General features: G+C 49.1%; 1 protein-coding gene across 4 annotated transcripts in view; it reads left to right on the top strand.

The window, feature by feature from the left end:
- Positions 1-19,208, top strand: part of adam15 (ADAM metallopeptidase domain 15) — a 148,918-nt gene that overhangs the window by 70,361 nt on the left and 59,349 nt on the right. For all 4 annotated transcript variants that reach the window (XM_072490561.1, XM_072490562.1, XM_072490560.1 and 1 more), the window contains exons 12-14: positions 1,737-1,914; positions 2,840-2,932; positions 4,142-4,337. In XM_072490561.1, coding sequence (XP_072346662.1) covers positions 1,737-1,914; positions 2,840-2,932; positions 4,142-4,337 — 467 coding nt within the window. The remainder of the gene's footprint in view (positions 1-1,736; positions 1,915-2,839; positions 2,933-4,141; positions 4,338-19,208) is intronic.

Here is a 19,208-nt window from a genome sequence, read left to right as displayed (position 1 = left end):
GAGGGAGCTTTACTCTGTATCTAACCCAGTGCTGTACCTGTCCTGGGAGTGTTTGATGGGGACAGTGTATAGGGAGCTTTACTCTGTATCTAACCCCGTGCTGTACCTGTCCTGGGAGTGTTTGATGGGGACAGTGTAGAGGGAGCTTTACTCTGTATCTAACCCCATGCTGTTTCTGTCCTGGGAGTGTTTGATGGGGACAGTGTAGAGGGAGCTTTACTCTGTATCTAACCCCGTGCTGTACCTGTCCTGGGAGTGTTTGATGGGCACAGTGTAGAGGGAGATTTACTCTGTATCTAACCCCGTGCTGTACCTGTCCTGGGAGTGTTTGATGGGGACAGTGCAGAGGGAGCTTTACTCTGTATCTAACCCCGTGCTGTACCTGTCCTGGGAGTGTTTGATGGGGACAGTGTAGAGGGAGCTTTACTCTATATCTAACGCCCGTGCTGCCCCTGTCCTGGGAGTGTTTGATGGGGACAGTGCAGAGGGAGCTTTACTCTGTATCTAACCCCGTGCTGTACCTGTCCTGGGAGTGTTTGATGGGGACAGTGCAGAGGGAGCTTTACTCTGTATCTAACCCCGTGCTGTACCTGTCCTGGGAGTGTTTGATGGGGACAGTGTAGAGGGAGCTTTACTCTGTATCTAACCCCGTGCTGTACCTGCCCTGGGAGTGTTTGATGGGGACAGTGTAGAGGGAGCTTTACTCTGTATCTAACCCCGTGCTGTACCTGTCCTGGGAGTGTTTGATGGGGACAGTGTAGAGGGAGCTTTACTCTATATCTAACCCCCGTGCTGCCCCTGTCCTGGGAGTGTTTGATGGGGACTGTGTAGAGGGAGCTTTACTCTGTATCTAACCCCGCGCTGTACCTGTCCTGGGAGTGTTTGATGGGGACAGTGCAGAGGGAGCTTTACTCTGTATCTAACCCCGTGATGTACCTGTCCTGGGAGTGTTTGATGGGGACAGTGTAGAGGGAGCTTTACTCTGTATCTAACCCTGTGCTGTACCTGTCCTGGGAGTGTTTGATGGGGACAGTGCAGAGGGAGCTTTACTCTGTATCTAACCCCGTGATGTACCTGTCCTGGGAGTGTTTGATGGGGACAGTGTAGAGGGAGCTTTACTCTGTATCTAACCCCGTGCTGTACCTGTCCTGGGAGTGTTTGATGGGGACAGTGTAGAGGGAGCTTTACTCTGTATCTAACCCCGTGCTGTACCTGTCCTGGGAGTGTTTGATGGGGACAGTGTAGAGGGAGCTTTACTCTGTATCTAGCCCCGTGCTGTTCCTGTCCTGGGAGTGTTTGATGGGGACAGTGTAGAGGGAGCTTTACTCTTTATCTAACCCCGTGCTGTACCTGTCCTGGGAGTGTTTGATGGGGACAGTGTAGAGGGAGCTTTACTCTGTATCTAACCCCGTGCTGTACCTGTCCTGGGAGTGTTTGATGGGGACAGTGTAGAGGGAGCTTTATCATGACAACGTTTGTCAGAACAACCCTTCTGTTCACTAATGTGTACTTTAGAGAGGAAAATCTCGTGTCCTTTCCCTGGTCTGGCCTACACATGCCTCCAGACCCTCCACACACAGCAATATGGCCGACCATTAACAGTCCCTCTGAGCGTGACGCTCAGTCCAAGGAGCCACTTGGCGATGGGTGACAAATATTGCGCCTCACCCAGCGAGAACTACGTTCCATCAATGAGTAATCAGGATTGTTTTGACGCTCTCTCCTCTCTCTCTCAGCTTTCTCCCCGGGCAAGCCTTCAGCAGCTGCAGTCGCGATGACCTGGAGCGGAGCTTGAAGCACGGAGGGGCCATGTGTCTGTTCAACTTCCCCGCCTCGGAGCGTCTCTTCGGGGGCCAGCGCTGCGGCAACCTCTACGTGGAGCAGGACGAGGAGTGCGACTGCGGCCTTTCTGACGTGAGCACCTCGCAGGGCGTCTCCTGGACCGACCCGCATGGAAACCGCCCGTGCCCGAGAGCGGGGCCGGGATGGGGGTGGGTGGGGCGGGGTGGGGAGGGTGGGGGGGGTGGGGGGGGGGTGAACGGCGGTCCCGGTTAATATTTATCACCGGTTGCCGCTGTCCTTGCACTCCCGTTCGTGGGATTATGCCGCGTTGCCCCGACATTACCGTCATGCCCACACTTTAAGTGTGTGAACAAAATTGGGACGCGTTCGATGGAGGTGAAAGACGCTATACAAATGAAAACATTCTGAAGGGGGGGCCATTCCGCGGAGCAGTCTGGCCGATACTGGAACGTGGCCCACTTGATAATCCCGACAGGACAGAGATTGCAGTTGAACTCTTTCCTCTCGGCACTCCCCTTCCAAAGGCCCAATTGCGGCCTATCCTTCATCCCCGTGTTGGCACCAGATGCTGACCTGGGCGCCACTGTCACACCTCCCCGAGGTGAGTTGTCCCCCCCCCCACTCCCACTCCACCACCTCCACCCTTTCAGACTTTAGCGGTTTCTCCAGTTCCCCAAAGGTGGGGGGTTGAAACGGTGATTTGAGCTTCTCAGGCCTTCTGCGTCGCCGCGGCGACCGCGTCGGCCTCAAATCCCTTCTGCGGCTTTCGGAATGTACGGACTGCAATTCCTCAGGCCCCCGTATCGCCGCGGCGACCGCGTAGGCCTCAAAGGCCCCCCGGCGAATTTCCAAACGCCCGGTCGGCATTTCCCAGGCCTTCGCATCGTCACGACGACCGTGTCGACCTCAAAAGGGCCTTTGGTAACTTTCGGATCGCCGGATCGGATTTCTTCCAGCCTTCGTAATGACTGTTAGGGCCCCTAAAGCCTTTGGTGACTGACCACGTTTCCCCTGTCTCTCCCTCTCCTGGTGTTAGGAGTGCGACGATCCCTGTTGTAATGCCACCACCTGCAAACTGGTCCCAGGGGCAGAGTGTTCCTCCGAAGGTGCCTGCTGCGCCAACTGTAAGGTACGTGTGGGCGTTACAGCGCTCGATTCTGGGCCTAGCGGCTGGAGGGCGGCAGAGTTGACCTCCAGAGTGCCGTTGATTGGGAGGCAGCAGTTGAGGAGGTTTACTTTTGAATTCAAATTCGAATTCAACCATCGTCTGTGGTGAGGTTTGAAGCTGGAATCCCAGAGCACTGTTCAGATTTGTGGGTCACCAGATGGGTGACCTACTCCACTAGGCCACGGGGAAGCTAGCAGTTGAGGGGGTGGGTGGGGGGGGGGAGGCTAGGGGAGGGGGGGGGGGGTGCAGGCTGGTTATTGTGGGATCAATGTGTTGTAAAAAATAAATTTAGAGGACCAAATTACTGTTTTTTCCCAATTAAGGGGGCAATTTAGCGCGGCCAATCCACCTAACCTGCATGTCTTTGGACACTAAGGGACAATTTAGCACGGCCGATCCACCTAACCTGCATGTCTTTGGACACAAAGGGACAATTTAGCACGGCCAATCCACCTAACCTGCACATCTTTGGACATTAAGGGACAATTTAGCACGGTCAATCCACCTAACCTGCACATCTTTGGACACTAAGGGACAATTTAGCACGGCCAATCCACCTAACCTGCACATCTTTGGACACTAAGGGACAATTTAGCACAGCCAATCCACCTAACCTGCACATCTTTGGACACTAAGGGACAATTTAGCACGGCCAATCCACCTAACCTGCACATCTTTGGACTGTGGGAGGAAACCGGAGCACCCGGAGGAAACCCACACGGACACGGGGAGAACTGCAGACTCCGCACAGACAGTCACCCGAAGCCGGAATCGAACCCGGAGTCCAGGCGCTGTGAGGCAGCGGTAACCGCATCGCCTTGGTTCCGTAACCCCAAAATCCCCTTGCCCAACAGAACTCTATCCACCCAGGAGGGCAGGGGCCCTTGGTTTAACGCTCCTCTCTCGCAAGATGGCACCCCAGAGGGTGCAGGACTCCCACTGGGAATGTCGGCTCGGGATGTGGGCAGGGGTTTGGAGAGGGGTTAGGGGACCTTGAAACCGATGGCCTTCGGACTCGGAGACGAGAAATTAATGGACGAACCAATGCGGCTCGTGGGGATTCAGGGAAACCGCTCGTAGGCCGCAAAAGAAGACTTTTACTTGACCTCCAGAGAGGAGTCAAGGGTCAGATGTCAAACGAGGTGTTATTTCTTCACTTTGCCCCGACAGCTTAAACATGCGGCAAGTGTTTGTCGGCCCCCCCTTGGAGATTGCGACCTGCCTGAGTACTGCACGGGGAACTCACCCTACTGTCCCCCCAATGTCTTCCTCAAGAATGGCCACACCTGTGACAACGACAGGGCCTACTGCTTCAATGGAGCCTGCCTCACCTTCGAGCTGCAATGCCAGGTTCTGTGGGGCCCAGGTGAGCACAGCATCTGATATTTTTTCAACACCCCTCCTCCCTATCTCTGTAACCTCCTCCAGCCCCTACAACCCCTCCCTATCTCTGTAACATCCTCCAGCCCCTACACCCCTCCTCCCTATCTCTGTAACCTCCTCCAGCCCCAACACCCCCTCCCTATCTCTGTAACCTCCTCCAGCCCCTACAACCCCTCCCTATCTCTGTAACCTCCCCCAGCCCCGACACCCCCTCCCTATCTCTGTAACCTCCTCCAGCCCCTACAACCCCTCCCTATCTCTGTAACCTCCTCCAGCCCCTACACCCCCTCCCTATTTCTGTAACCTCCTCCAGCCCCTACACCCGCACCCTGTCTCTGTAACCTCCTCCAGCTCCTATACCCCCTCCCTATCTCTGTAACCTCCTCCAGCCCCTACACCCCCTCCCTATCTCTGTAACCTCCTCCAGCCCCTACACTCCCTCCCCATCTCTGTAACCTCCTCCAGCCCCTACACCCCCTCCCTATTTCTGTAACCCCCTCCAGCCCCTACACCCCCTCCCTATCTCTGTAACCTCCTCCAGCTCCTATATCCCCTCCCTATCTCTGTAACCAACTCCAGCCCCTACACCCCCTCCCTATCTCTGTAACCTCCTCCAGCCCCTACATCACCTCCATATCTCTGTAACCTCCACCAGCCCCTACACCCCCTCCCTATCTCTGTAACCTTCCCCAGCCCCTACACCCCCTCCCTATCTCTGTAACCTCCTCCAGCCCCTACACCCCCACCCTATCTCTGTAACCTCCTCCAGCCCCTACACCCCCTCCCTATCTCTGTAACCTCCTCCAGCCCCATCACCCCCTCCCTATCTCTGTAACCACCTCCAGCCCCTACACCCCCTCCCTATCTCTGTAACCTCCTCCAGTCCCTACACACCCTCCCTATCTCTGTAACCTCCTCCAGCCCCCACACCCCCTCCCTATCTCTGTAACCTCCTCCAGCCCCTACACCCCCTCCCTATCTCTGTAACCTCCTCCAGCCCCGACACCCCCTCCCTATCTCTGTAACCTCCTCCAGCCTCTACACCCCCTCCCTATCTCTGTAACGTCCTCCAGCTCCTACATCCCTCCCTACCTCTCTCAAAACTGTGAAACTGGCATCATATGCATTACCTTGTGTTGTTTATTGAGACAGTGGGTTATAGTGACCAGTGAGAGAGTGGGTTATAGTGACCAGTGAGAGAGTGGGTTATAGTGACCAGTGAGGAAGTGGGTTATATTGACCAGTGAGAGAGTGGGTTATATTGACCAGTGAGGGAGTGGGTTATAGTGACCAGTGCGAGAGTGGGTTATAATGACCAGTGAGGGAGTGGGATATATTGACCAGTGAGAGAGTGGGTTATATTGACCAGTGAGAGAGTGGGTTATATTGACCAATGAGGGACTGGGTTATATTGACCAGTGAGGGGACTGGGTTATATTGACCAGTGAGGGAGTGGGTTATATTGACCAATGAGAGAGTGGGTTATATTGACCAATGAGGGACTGGGTTATATTGACCAGTGAGGGGACTGGGTTATATTGACCAGTGAGGGAGTGGGTTATATTGACCAGTGAGGGAGTGGCTTATAGTGACCAGTGAGAGAGTGGGTTATAGTGACCAGTGACGGAGTGGGTTATATTGACCAGTGAGAGAGTGGGTTATATTGACCAATGAGGGACTGGGTTATATTGACCAGTGAGGGAGTGGGTTATATTGACCAGTGAGGGACTGGGTTATATTGACCAGTGAGAGAGTGGGTTATACTGACCAGTGAGGGAGTGGGTTATATTGACCAGTGAGGGAGTGGGTTATATTGCCCAGCGAGGGAGTGGGTTATATTGACCAGTGAGGGAGTGGGTTATATTGACCAGTGAGGGAGTGGGTTATATTGACCAGTGAGGGAGTGGGTTATATTGACCAGTGAGGGAGTGGGTTATATTGACCAGTGAGGGAGTGGGTTATATTGACCAGTGAGAGAGTGGGTTATATTGACCAGTGAGAGAGTGGGTTATATTGCCCAGTGAGGGAGTGGGTTATATTGACCAGTGAGGGAGTGGGTTATATTGACCAGTGAGAGAGTGGGTTATATTGCCCAGTGAGGGACTGGGTTATATTGACCAGTGAGGGAGTGGGTTATATTGACTAGTGAGGGAGTGGGTTATATTGACCAGTGAGGGAGTGGGTTATATTGACCAGTGAGAGAGTGGGTTATATTGATCAGTGAGGGAGTGGGTTATATTGACCAGTGAGAGAGTGGGTTATATTGACCAGTGAGGGACTGGGTTATATTGACCAGTGAGGGAGTGGGTTATATTGACCAGTGAGGGAGTGGGTTATATTGACCAGTGAGGGAGTGGGTTATATTGACCAGTGAGAGAGTGGGTTATATTGACCAGTGAGAGAGTGGGTTATATTGACCAGTGAGGGAGTGGGTTATATTGACCAGTGAGGGAGTGGGTTATATTGACCAGTGAGGGAGTGGGTTATATTGACCAGTGAGTGAGTGGGTTATATTGACCAGTGAGGGAGTCGGTTATATTGACCAGTGAGGGAGTGGGTTATATTGACCAGTGAGAGAGTGGGTTTTATTGACCAATGAGGGACTGGGTTATATTGACCAGTGAGGGAGTGGGTTATATTGACCAGTGAGAGAGTGGGTTATAGTGACCAGTGAGGGAGTGGGTTATATTGACCAGTGAGGGAGTGGGTTATATTGACCAGTGAGAGAGTGGGTTATATTGACCAATGAGGGACTGGGTTATATTGCCCAGTGGGGGAGTGGGTTATATTGACCAGTGAGAGAGTGGGTTATAGTGACCAGTGAGGGAGTGGGTTATATTGACCAGTGAGAGAGTGGGTTATATTGCCCAGTGAGGGACTGGGTTATATTGACCAGTGAGGGAGTGGGTTATATTGACCAGTGAGAGAGTGGGTTATATTGACCAGTGAGAGAGTGGGTTATATTGACTAGTGAGGGAGAGGGTTGTATTGGGCAGTGAGGGAGTGGGTTATATTGACCAGTGAGAGAGTGGGTTATATTGACCAGTGAGAGAGCGGGTTATATTGCCCAGTGATGGAATGGGTTATAGTGACCAGTGAGGGAGTGGGTTATATTGGACAGTGAGAGAGTGGGTTATATTGCACAGTGAGGGAGTGGGTTATATTGACCAGTGAGAGTGGGTTATATTGACCAGTGAGGGAGTGGGTTATATTGACCGGTGAGAGAGTGGGTTATATTGACCAGTGAGGGAGTGGGTTATATTGACCAGTGAGGGAGTGGGTTATAGTGACCAGTGAGAGAGTGGGTTATATTGACCAGTGAGAGAGTGGGTTATATTGACCAGTGAGAGAGTGGGTTATATTGACCAGTGAGGGAGTGGGTTATACTGACCAGTGAGGGAGTGGGTTATATTGACCAGTGAGGGAGTGGGTTATATTGACCAGTGATGGAGTGGGTTATATTGACCAGTGATGGAGTGGGTTATATTGACCAGTGAGAGAGTGGGTTATATTGACCAGTGAGAGAGTGGGCTATATTGACCAGTGAGGGAGTGGGTTATATTGAACAGTGAGAGAGTGGGTTATATTGACCAGTGAGGGAGTGGGTTATATTGACCAGTGAGGGAGTGGGTTATATTGACCAGTGAGAGAGTGGGTTATATTGACCAGTGAGAGAGTGGGTTATATTGACCAGTGAGAGAGTGGGTTATATTGACCAGTGAGGGAGTGGGTTATATTGACCAGTGAGGGAGTGGGTTATATTGACCAGTGAGTGAGTGGGTTATATTGACCAGTGAGAGAGTGGGTTATATTGACCAATGAGGGACTGGGTTATATTGACCAGTGAGAGAGTGGGTTATATTGACCAGTGAGAGAGTGGGTTATATTGACCAGTGAGGGAGTGGGTTATATTGACCAGTGAGGGAGTGAGTTATATTGACAAGTGAGGGAGTGGGTTATATTGACCAGTGAGGGAGTGGGTTATATTGACCAGTGAGAGAGTGGGTTATATTGACCAGTGATGGAGTGGGTTATATTGACCAGTGAGAGAGTGGGTTATATTGAACAGTGAGAGAGTGGGTTATATTGACCAGTGAGAGAGTGGGTTATATTGACCAGTGAGAGAGTGGGTTATATTGACCAGTGAGAGAGTGGGTTATATTGACCAATGAGGGACTGGGTTATATTGACCAGTGAGGGAGTGGGTTATATTGACCAGTGAGGGACTGGGTTATATTGACCAGTGAGAGAGTGGGTTATACTGACCAGTGAGGGAGTGGGTTATATTGACCAGTGAGGGAGTGGGTTATATTGCCCAGTGAGGGAGTGGGTTATATTGACCAGTGAGGGAGTGGGTTATATTGACCAGTGAGGGAGTGGGTTATATTGCCCAGTGAGGGAGTGGGTTATATTGACCAGTGAGGGAGTGGGTTATATTGACCAGTGAGGGAGTGGGTTATATTGACCAGTGAGAGAGTGGGTTATATTGACCAGTGAGAGAGTAGGTTATATTGCCCAGTGAGGGAGTGGGTTATGTTGACCAGTGATGGAGTGGGTTATATTGACCAGTGAGGGAGTGGGTTATATTGACCAGTGAGGGAGTGGGTTATATTGACCAGTGAGAGAGTGGGTTATATTGCCCAGTGAGGGACTGGGTTATATTGACCAGTGAGGGAGTGGGTTATATTGACCAGTGAGGGAGTGGGTTATATTGACCAGTGAGGGAGTGGGTTATATTGACCAGTGAGAGAGTGGGTTATATTGATCAGTGAGGGAGTGGATATATTGACCAGTGAGGGAGTGGGTTATATTGATCAGTGAGGGAGTGGGTTATATTGACCAGTGAGAGATTGGGTTATATTGACCAGTGAGAGAGTGGGTTATATTGACCAGTGAGAGAGTGGGTTATATTGACCAGAGAGAGAGTGGGTTATATTGACCAGTGAGAGAGTGGGTTATATTGACCAGTGAGGGAGTGGGTCATATTGACCAGTAAGGGAGTGGGTCATATTGACCAGTGAGGGAGTGTGTTATATTGACCAGTGAGGGAGTGGGTTATATTGACCAGTGAGGGAGTGGGTTATATTGACCAGTGAGGGAGTGGGTTATATTGACCAGTGAGGGAGTGGGTTATATTGACCAGTGAGAGAGTGGGTTATATTGACCAATGAGGGACTGGGTTATATTGACCAGTGAGGGAGTGGGTTATATTGACCAGTGAGAGAGTGGGTTATAGTGACCAGTGAGGGAGTGGGTTATATTGACCAGTGAGGGAGTGGGTTATATTGACCAGTGAGAGAGTGGGTTATATTGACCAATGAGGGACTGGGTTATATTGACCAGTGAGGGAGTGGGTTATATTGACCAGTGAGAGAGTGGGTTATAGTGACCAGTGAGGGAGTGGGTTATATTGACCAGTGAGAGAGTGGGTTATATTGCCCAGTGAGGGACTGGGTTATATTGACCAGTGAGGGAGTGGGTTATATTGACCAGTGAGAGAGTGGGTTATATTGACCAGTGAGAGAGTGGGTTATATTGACTAGTGAGGGAGAGGGTTATATTGGGCAGTGAGGGAGTGGGTTATATTGACCAGTGAGAGAGTGGGTTATATTGACCAGTGAGAGAGTGGGTTATATTGCCCAGTGAGGGAGTGGGTTATATTGGACAGTGAGAGAGTGGGTTATATTGCACAGTGAGGGAGTGGGTTATATTGACCAGTGAGAGTGGGTTATATTGACCAGTGAGGGAATGGGTTATATTGACCGGTGAGAGAGTGGGTTATATTGACCAGTGAGGGAGTGGGTTATATTGACCAGTGAGGGAGTGGGTTACATTGACCAGTGAGGGAGTGGGTTATATTGACCAGTGAGGGAGTGGGTTATATTGACCAGTGAGGGAGTGGGTTATATTGACCAGTGAGAGAGTGGGTTATACTGACCTGTGAGGGAGTGGTTTATAGTGACCAGTGAGAGAGTGGTTTATATTGCCCAGTGAGGGAGTGGGTTATATTGCCCAGTGAGAGTGGGTTATATTGCCCAGTGAGAGAGTGGGTTATATTGACCATTGAGAGAGTGGTTTATATTGACCAGTGAGAGAGTGGGTTATATTGCCCAGTGAGGGAGTGGGTTATATTGACCAGTGAGAGAGTGGGTTATATTGACCAGTGAGGGAGTGGGTTATATTGACCAGTGAGTGAGTGGGTTATATTGCCCAGTGAGGGAGTGGGTTATATTGACCAGTGAGGGAGTGGTTTATATTGCCCAGTGAGGGAGTGGGTTATATTGACCAGTGAGAGAGTGGGTTATATTGACCAGTGAGAGAGTGGGTTATATTGACCAATGAGAGAGTGGGTTATATTGACCAGTGAGGGAGTGGGTTACATTGACCAGTGAGGGAGTGGGTTACATTGACCAGTGAGGGAGTGGGTTATATTGACCAGTGAGGGAGTGGGTTATATTGACCAGTGATGGAGTGGGTTATATTGACCAGTGAGAGAGGGGGTTATACTGACCAGTGAGGGAGTAGGTTATAGTGACCAGTGAGAGAGTGGGTTATATTGCCCAGTGAGGGACTGGGTTATATTGACCAGTGAGGGACTGGGTTATATTGACCAGTGAGAGAGTGGGTTATATTGCCCAGTGAGGGACTGGGTCATATCGACCAGTGGGTGAGTGGGTTATATTGCCCAGTGAGGGAGTGGGTTATATTGACCAGTGAGAGAGTGGTTTATATTGCCCAGTGAGGGAGTGGGTTATGTTGACCAGTGAGAGAGTGGGTTATATTGACCAGTGAGGGAGTGGGTTATAGTGACCAGTGAGAGAGTGGGTTATATTGACCAGTGAGGCAGTGGGTTATATTGACCAGTGATGGAGTGGGTTGTATTGACCAGTGAGGGAGTGGGTTATATTGACCAGTGAGAGAGTGGGTTATATTGCCCAGTGAGGGAGTGGGTTATATTGACCAGTGATGGAGTGGGTTATATTGACCAGTGAGAGAGTGGGTTATATTGACCAGTGAGGGAGTGGGTTATATTGACCAGTGAGGGAGTGGGTTATATTGACCAGTGAGGGAGTGGGTTATATTGACCAGTGAGGGAGTGGGTTATATTGACCAGTGAGGGAGTGGGTTATATTGACCAGTGAGGGAGTGGGTTATATTGACCAGTGAGGGAGTGGGTTATATTGACCAGTGAGGGAGTGGGTTATATTGACCAGTGAGGGAGAGGGTTATATTGACCAGTGAGAGAGTGGGTTATATTGACCAGTGAGAGAGTGGGTTATATTGCCCAGTGAGGGAGTGGGTTATATTGACCAGTGAGGGAGTGGGTATATATTGCCCAGTGAGGGAGTGGGTTATATTGACCAGTGAGAGAGTGGGTTATATTGCCCAGTGAGGGAGTGGGTTATATTGTCCAGTGAGGGAGTGGGTTATATTGACCAGTGAGGGAGTGGGTTATATTGACCAGTGAGAGAGTGGGTTATATTGACCAGTGAGGGAGTGGGTTATATTGAGCAGTGAGAGATTGGGTTATATTGACCAGTGAGAGAGTGGGTTATATTGCCCAGTGAGGGAGTGGGTTATATTGACCAATGAGGGACTGGGTTATATTGACCAGTGAGGGGACTGGGTTATATTGACCAGTGAGGGAGTGGGTTATATTGACCAGTGAGGGAGTGGGTTATAGTGACCAGTGAGAGAGTGGGTTATAGTGACCAGTGACGGAGTGGGTTATATTGACCAGTGAGGGAGTGGGTTATATTGACCAGTGAGAGAGTGGGTTATATTGACCAGTGAGGGAGTGGGTTATATTGACCAGTGAGAGAGTGGGTTATATTGACCAGTGAGGGAGTGGATTATATTGACCAGTGAGGGAGTGGGTTATATTGACCAGTGAGAGTGGGTTATATTGACCAGTGAGAGTGTGGGTTATATTGACCAGTGAGAGAGTGGGTTATATTGACCAGTGAGGGTGTGGGTTATATTGACCAGTGAGAGAGTGGGTTATATTGACCAGTGAGGGAGTGGGTTATATTGACCAGTGAGGGAGTGGGTTATATTGACCAGTGAGAGAGTGGATTATATTGACCAGTGAGAGAGTGGGTTATATTGACCAGTGAGGGAGTGGGTTATATTGAACAGTGAGAGAGTGGGTTATATTGACCAGTGAGGGAGTGGGTTATATTGACCAGTGAGGGAGTGGGTTATATTGACCAGTGAGAGAGTGGGTTATATTGACCAGCGAGAGAGTGGGTTATATTGACCAGTGAGAGAGTGGGTTATATTGACCAGTGAGGGAGTGGGTTATATTGACCAGTGAGGGAGTGGGTTATATTGACCAGTGAGTGAGTGGGTTATATTGACCAGTGAGAGAGTGGGTTATATTGACCAATGAGGGACTGGGTTATATTGACCAGTGAGAGAGTGGGTTATATTGACCAGTGAGAGAGTGGGTTATATTGACCAGTGAGGGAGTGGGTTATATTGACCAGTGAGGGAGTGAGTTATATTGACCAGTGAGGGAGTGGGTTATATTGACCAGTGAGGGAGTGGGTTATATTGACCAGTGAGAAAGTGGGTTATATTGACCAGTGATGGAGTGGGTTATATTGACCAGTGAGAGAGTGGGTTATATTGAACAGTGAGAGAGTGGGTTATATTGACCAGTGAGAGAGTGGGTTATATTGACCAGTGAGAGAGTGGGTTATATTGACCAGTGAGAGAGTGGGTTATATTGACCAATGAGGGACTGGGTTATATTGACCAGTGAGGGAGTGGGTTATATTGACCAGTGATGGAGTGGGTTATATTGACCAGTGAGAGAGTGGGTTATATTGAACAGTGAGAGAGTGGGTTATATTGACCAGTGAGAGAGTGGGTTATATTGACCAGTGAGAGAGTGGGTTATATTGACCAGTGAGAGAGTGGGTTATATTGACCAATGAGGGACTGGGTTATATTGACCAGTGAGGGAGTGGGTTATATTGACCAGTGAGGGAGTGGGTTATATTGACCAGTGAGAGAGTGGGTTATATTGACCAGTGATGGAGTGGGTTATATTGACCAGTGAGAGAGTGGGTTATATTGAACAGTGAGAGAGTGGGTTATATTGACCAGTGAGAGAGTGGGTTATATTGACCAGTGAGAGAGTGGGTTATATTGACCAGTGAGAGAGTGGGTTATATTGACCAATGAGGGACTGGGTTATATTGACCAGTGAGGGAGTGGGTTATATTGACTAGTGATGGAGTGGGTTATATTGACCAGTGAGAGAGTGGGTTATATTGAACAGTGAGAGAGTGGGTTATATTGACCAGTGAGAGAGTGGGTTATATTGACCAGTGAGAGAGTGGGTTATATTGACCAGTGAGAGAGTGGGTTATATTGACCAATGAGGGACTGGGTTATATTGACCAGTGAGGGAGTGGGTTATATTGACCAGTGAGGGACTGGGTTATATTGACCAGTGAGAGAGTGGGTTATACTGACCAGTGAGGGAGTGGGTTATATTGACCAGTGAGGGAGTGGGTTATATTGCCCAGCGAGGGAGTGGGTTATATTGACCAGTGAGGGAGTGGGTTATATTGACCAGTGAGGGAGTGGGTTATATTGACCAGTGAGGGAGTGGGTTATATTGACCAGTGAGGGAGTGGGTTATATTGACCAGTGAGGGAGTGGGTTATATTGACCAGTGAGAGAGTGGGTTATATTGACCAGTGAGAGAGTGGGTTATATTGCCCAGTGAGGGAGTGGGTTATATTGACCAGTGAGGGAGTGGGTTATATTGACCAGTGAGAGAGTGGGTTATATTGCCCAGTGAGGGACTGGGTTATATTGACCAGTGAGGGAGTGGGTTATATTGACCAGTGAGGGAGTGGGTTATATTGACCAGTGAGGGAGTGGGTTATATTGACCAGTGAGAGAGTGGGTTATATTGATCAGTGAGGCAGTGGGTTATATTGACCAGTGAGAGAGTGGGTTATATTGACCAGTGAGGGACTGGGTTATATTGACCAGTGAGGGAGTGGGTTATATTGACCAGTGAAGGAGTGGGTTATATTGACCAGTGAGGGAGTGGGTTATATTGACCAATGAGAGAGTGGGTTATATTGATCAGTGAGGGAGTGGGTTATATTGACCAGTGAGAGAGTGGGTAATATTGACCAGTGAGGGACTGGGTTATATTGACCAGTGAGGGAGTGGGTTATATTGACCAGTGAGGGAGTGGGTTATATTGACCAGTGAGTGAGTGGGTTATATTGACCAGTGAGGGAGTCGGTTATATTGACCAGTGAGGGAGTGGGTTATATTGACCAGTGAGAGAGTGGGTTTTATTGACCAATGAGGGACTGGGTTATATTGACCAGTGAGGGAGTGGGTTATATTGACCAGTGAGAGAGTTGGTTATAGTGACCAGTGAGGGAGTGGGTTATATTGACCAGTGAGGGAGTGGGTTATATTGACCAGTGAGAGAGTGGGTTATATTGACCAATGAGGGACTGGGTTATATTGCCCAGCGAGGGAGTGGGTTATATTGACCAGTGAGAGAGTGGGTTATAGTGACCAGTGAGGGAGTGGGTTATATTGACCAGTGAGAGAGTGGGTTATATTGCCCAGTGAGGGACTGGGTTATATTGACCAGTGAGGGAGTGGGTTATATTGACCAGTGAGAGAGTGGGTTATATTGACCAGTGAGAGAGTGGGTTATATTGACTAGTGAGGGAGAGGGTTATATTGGGCAGTGAGGGAGTGGGTTATATTGACCAGTGAGAGAGTGGGTTATATTGACCAGTGAGAGAGTGGGTTATATTGCCCAGTGATGGAATGGGTTATAGTGACCAGTGAGGGAGTGGGTTATATTGGACAGTGAGAGAGTGGGTTATATTGCACAGTGAGGGAGTGGGTTATATTGACCAGTGAGAGTGGGTTATATTGACCAGTGAGGGAGTGGGTTATATTGACCGGTGAGAGAGTGGGTTATATTGACCAGTGAGGGAGTGGGTTATATTGACCAGTGAGGGAGTGGGTTATAGTGACCAGTGAGAGAGTGGGTTATATTGACCAGTGAGAGAGTGGGTTATATTGACCAGTGAGAGAGTGGGTTATATTGACCAGTGAGGGAGTGGGTTATATTGACCAGTGAGGGAGTGGGTTATATTGACCAGTGAGGGAGTGGGTTATATTGACCAGTGAGGGAGTGGGTTATATTGACCAGTGATGGAGTGGGTTATATTGACCAGTGAGAGAGTGGGTTATATTGACCAGTGAGAGAGTGGGCTATATTGACCAGTGAGGGAGTGGGTTATATTGAACAGTGAGAGAGTGGGTTATATTGACCAGTGAGGGAGTGGGTTATATTGACCAGTGGGGGAGTGGGTATTATTGACCAGTGAGAGAGTGGGTGATATTGACCAGTGAGAGAGTGGGTTATATTGACCAGTGAGAGAGTGGGTTATATTGACCAGTGAGGGAGTGGGTTATATTGACCAGTGAGGGAGTGGGTTATATTGACCAGTGAGTGAGTGGGTTATATTGACCAGTGAGAGAGTGGGTTATATTGACCAATGAGGGACTGGGTTATATTGACCAGTTAGAGAGTGGGTTATATTGACCAGTGAGAGAGTGGGTTATATTGACTAGTGAGGGAGTGGGTTATATTGACCAGTGAGGGAGTGAGTTATATTGACCAGTGAGGGAGTGGGTTATATTGACCAGTGAGGGAGTGGGTTATATTGACCAGTGAGAGAGTGGGTTATATTGACCAGTGATGGAGTGGGTTATATTGACCAGTGAGAGAGTGGGTTATATTGAACAGTGAGAGAGTGGGTTATATTGACCAGTGAGAGAGTGGGTTATATTGACCAGTGAGAGAGTGGGTTATATTGACCAGTGAGAGAGTGGGTTATATTGACCAATGAGGGACTGGGTTATATTGACCAGTGAGGGAGTGGGTTATATTGACCAGTGAGGGACTGGGTTATATTGACCAGTGAGAGAGTGGGTTATACTGACCAGTGAGGGAGTGGGTTATATTGACCAGTGAGGGAGTGGGTTATATTGCCCAGTGAGGGAGTGGGTTATATTGACCAGTGAGGGAGTGGGTTATATTAACCAGTGAGGGAGTGGGTTATATTGCCCAGTGAGGGAGTGGGTTATATTGACCAGTGAGGGAGTGGGTTATATTGACCAGTGAGGGAGTGGGTTATATTGACCAGTGAGAGAGTGGGTTATATTGACCAGTGAGAGAGTAGGTTATATTGCCCAGTGAGGGAGTGGGTTATATTGACCAGTGATGGAGTGGGTTATATTGACCAGTGAGGGAGTGGGTTATATTGACCAGTGAGAGAGTGGGTTATATTGCCCAGTGAGGGACTGGGTTATATTGACCAGTGAGGGAGTGGGTTATATTGACCAGTGAGGGAGTTGGTTATATTGACCAGTGAGGGAGTGGGTTATATTGACCAGTGAGAGAGTGGGTTATATTGATCAGTGAGGGAGTGGATATATTGACCAGTGAGGGAGTGGGTTATATTGACCAGTGAGGGAGTGGGTTATATTGCCCAGTGTGGGAGTGGGTTATATTGACCAGTGAGGGAGTGGGTTATATTGACCAGTGAGGGAGTGGGTTATATTGCCCAGTGAGGGAGTGGGTTATATTGACCAGTGAGGGAGTGGGTTATATTGACCAGTGAGAGAGTGGGTTATATTGACCAGTGAGAGAGTGGGTTATATTGCCCAGTGAGGGAGTGGGTTATATTGACCAGTGATGGAGTGGGTTATATTGACCAGTGAGGGAGTGGGTTATATTGACCATTGAGAGAGTGGGTTATATTGCCCAGTGAGGGACTGGGTTATATTGACCAGTGAGGGAGTGGGTTATATTGACCAGTGAGGGAGTGGGTTATATTGACCAGTGAGGGAGTGGGTTATATTGACCAGTGAGAGAGTGGGTTATATTGATCAGTGAGGGAGTGGATATATTGACCAGTGAGGGAGTGGGTTATATTGATCAGTGAGGGAGTGGGTTATATTGACCAGTGAGAGAGTGGGTTATATTGAACAGTGAGAGAGTGGGTTATATTGACCAGTGAGAGAGTGGGTTATATTGACCAGTGAGAGAGTGGGTTATATTGACCAGTGAGAGAGTGGGTTATATTGACCAATGAGGGACTGGGTTATATTGACCAGTGAGGGAGTGGGTTATATTGACCAGTGAGGGACTGGGTTATATTGACCAGTGAGAGAGTGGGTTATACTGACCAGTGAGGGAGTGGGTTATATTGACCAGTGAGGGAGTGGGTTATATTGCCCAGTGAGGGAGTGGGTTATATTGACCAGTGAGGGAGTGGGTTATATTAACCAGTGAGGGAGTGGGTTATATTGCCCAGTGAGGGAGTGGGTTATATTGACCAGTGAGGGAGTGGGTTATATTGACCAGTGAGGGAGTGGGTTATATTGACCAGTGAGAGAGTGGGTTATATTGACCAGTGAGAGAGTAGGTTATATTGCCCAGTGAGGGAGTGGGTTATATTGACCAGTGATGGAGTGGGTTATATTGACCAGTGAGGGAGTGGGTTATATTGACCAGTGAGAGAGTGGGTTATATTGCCCAGTGAGGGACTGGGTTATATTGACCAGTGAGGGAGTGGGTTATATTGACCAGTGAGGGAGTTGGTTATATTGACCAGTGAGGGAGTGGGTTATATTGACCAGTGAGAGAGTGGGTTATATTGATCAGTGAGGGAGTGGATATATTGACCAGTGAGGGAGTGGGTTATATTGACCAGTGAGGGAGTGGGTTATATTGCCCAGTGAGGGAGTGGGTTATATTGACCAGTGAGGGAGTGGGTTATATTGACCAGTGAGGGAGTGGGTTATATTGCCCAGTGAGGGAGTGGGTTATATTGACCAGTGAGGGAGTGGGTTATATTGACCAGTGAGAGAGTGGGTTATATTGACCAGTGAGAGAGTGGGTTATATTGCCCAGTGAGGGAGTGGGTTATATTGACCAGTGATGGAGTGGGTTATATTGACCAGTGAGGGAGTGGGTTATATTGACCATTGAGAGAGTGGGTTATATTGCCCAGTGAGGGACTGGGTTATATTGACCAGTGAGGGAGTGGGTTATATTGACCAGTGAGGGAGTGGGTTATATTGACCAGTGAGGGAGTGGGTTATATTGACCAGTGAGAGAGTGGGTTATATTGATCAGTGAGGGAGTGGATATATTGACCAGTGAGGGAGTGGGTTATATTGATCAGTGAGGGAGTGGGTTATATTGACCAGTGAGAGATTGGGTTATATTGACCAGTGAGAGAGTGGGTTATATTGACCAGTGAGAGAGTGGGTTATATTGACCAGTGAGGGAGTGGGTGATATTGACCAGAGAGAGAGTGGGTTATATTGACCAGTGAGAGAGTGGGTTATATTGACCAGTGAGGGAGTGGGTCATATTGACCAGTAAGGGAGTGGGTTATATTGACCAGTGAGGGAGTGTGTTATATTGACCAGTGAGGGAGTGGGTTATATTTACCAGTGAGGGAGTGGGTTATATTGACCAGTGAGGGAGTGGGTTATATTGACCAGTGAGAGAGTGGGTTATATTGACCAATGAGGGACTGGGTTATATTGACCAGTGAGGGAGTGAGTTATATTGACCAGTGAGAGAGTGGGTTATAGTGACCAGTGAGGGAGTGGGTTATATTGACCAGTGAGCGAGTGGGTTATATTGACCAGTGAGAGAGTGGGTTATATTGACCAATGAGGGACTGGGTTATATTGACCAGTGATGGAGTGGGTTATATTGACCAGTGAGAGAGTGGGTTATAGTGACCAGTGAGGGAGTGGGTTATATTGA

Source organism: Scyliorhinus torazame, chromosome 26 (assembly GCF_047496885.1).
Source record: "Scyliorhinus torazame isolate Kashiwa2021f chromosome 26, sScyTor2.1, whole genome shotgun sequence".
NCBI lineage: Eukaryota > Metazoa > Chordata > Chondrichthyes > Carcharhiniformes > Scyliorhinidae > Scyliorhinus > Scyliorhinus torazame.
This window is presented reverse-complemented; position numbering and strand designations above follow the sequence as displayed.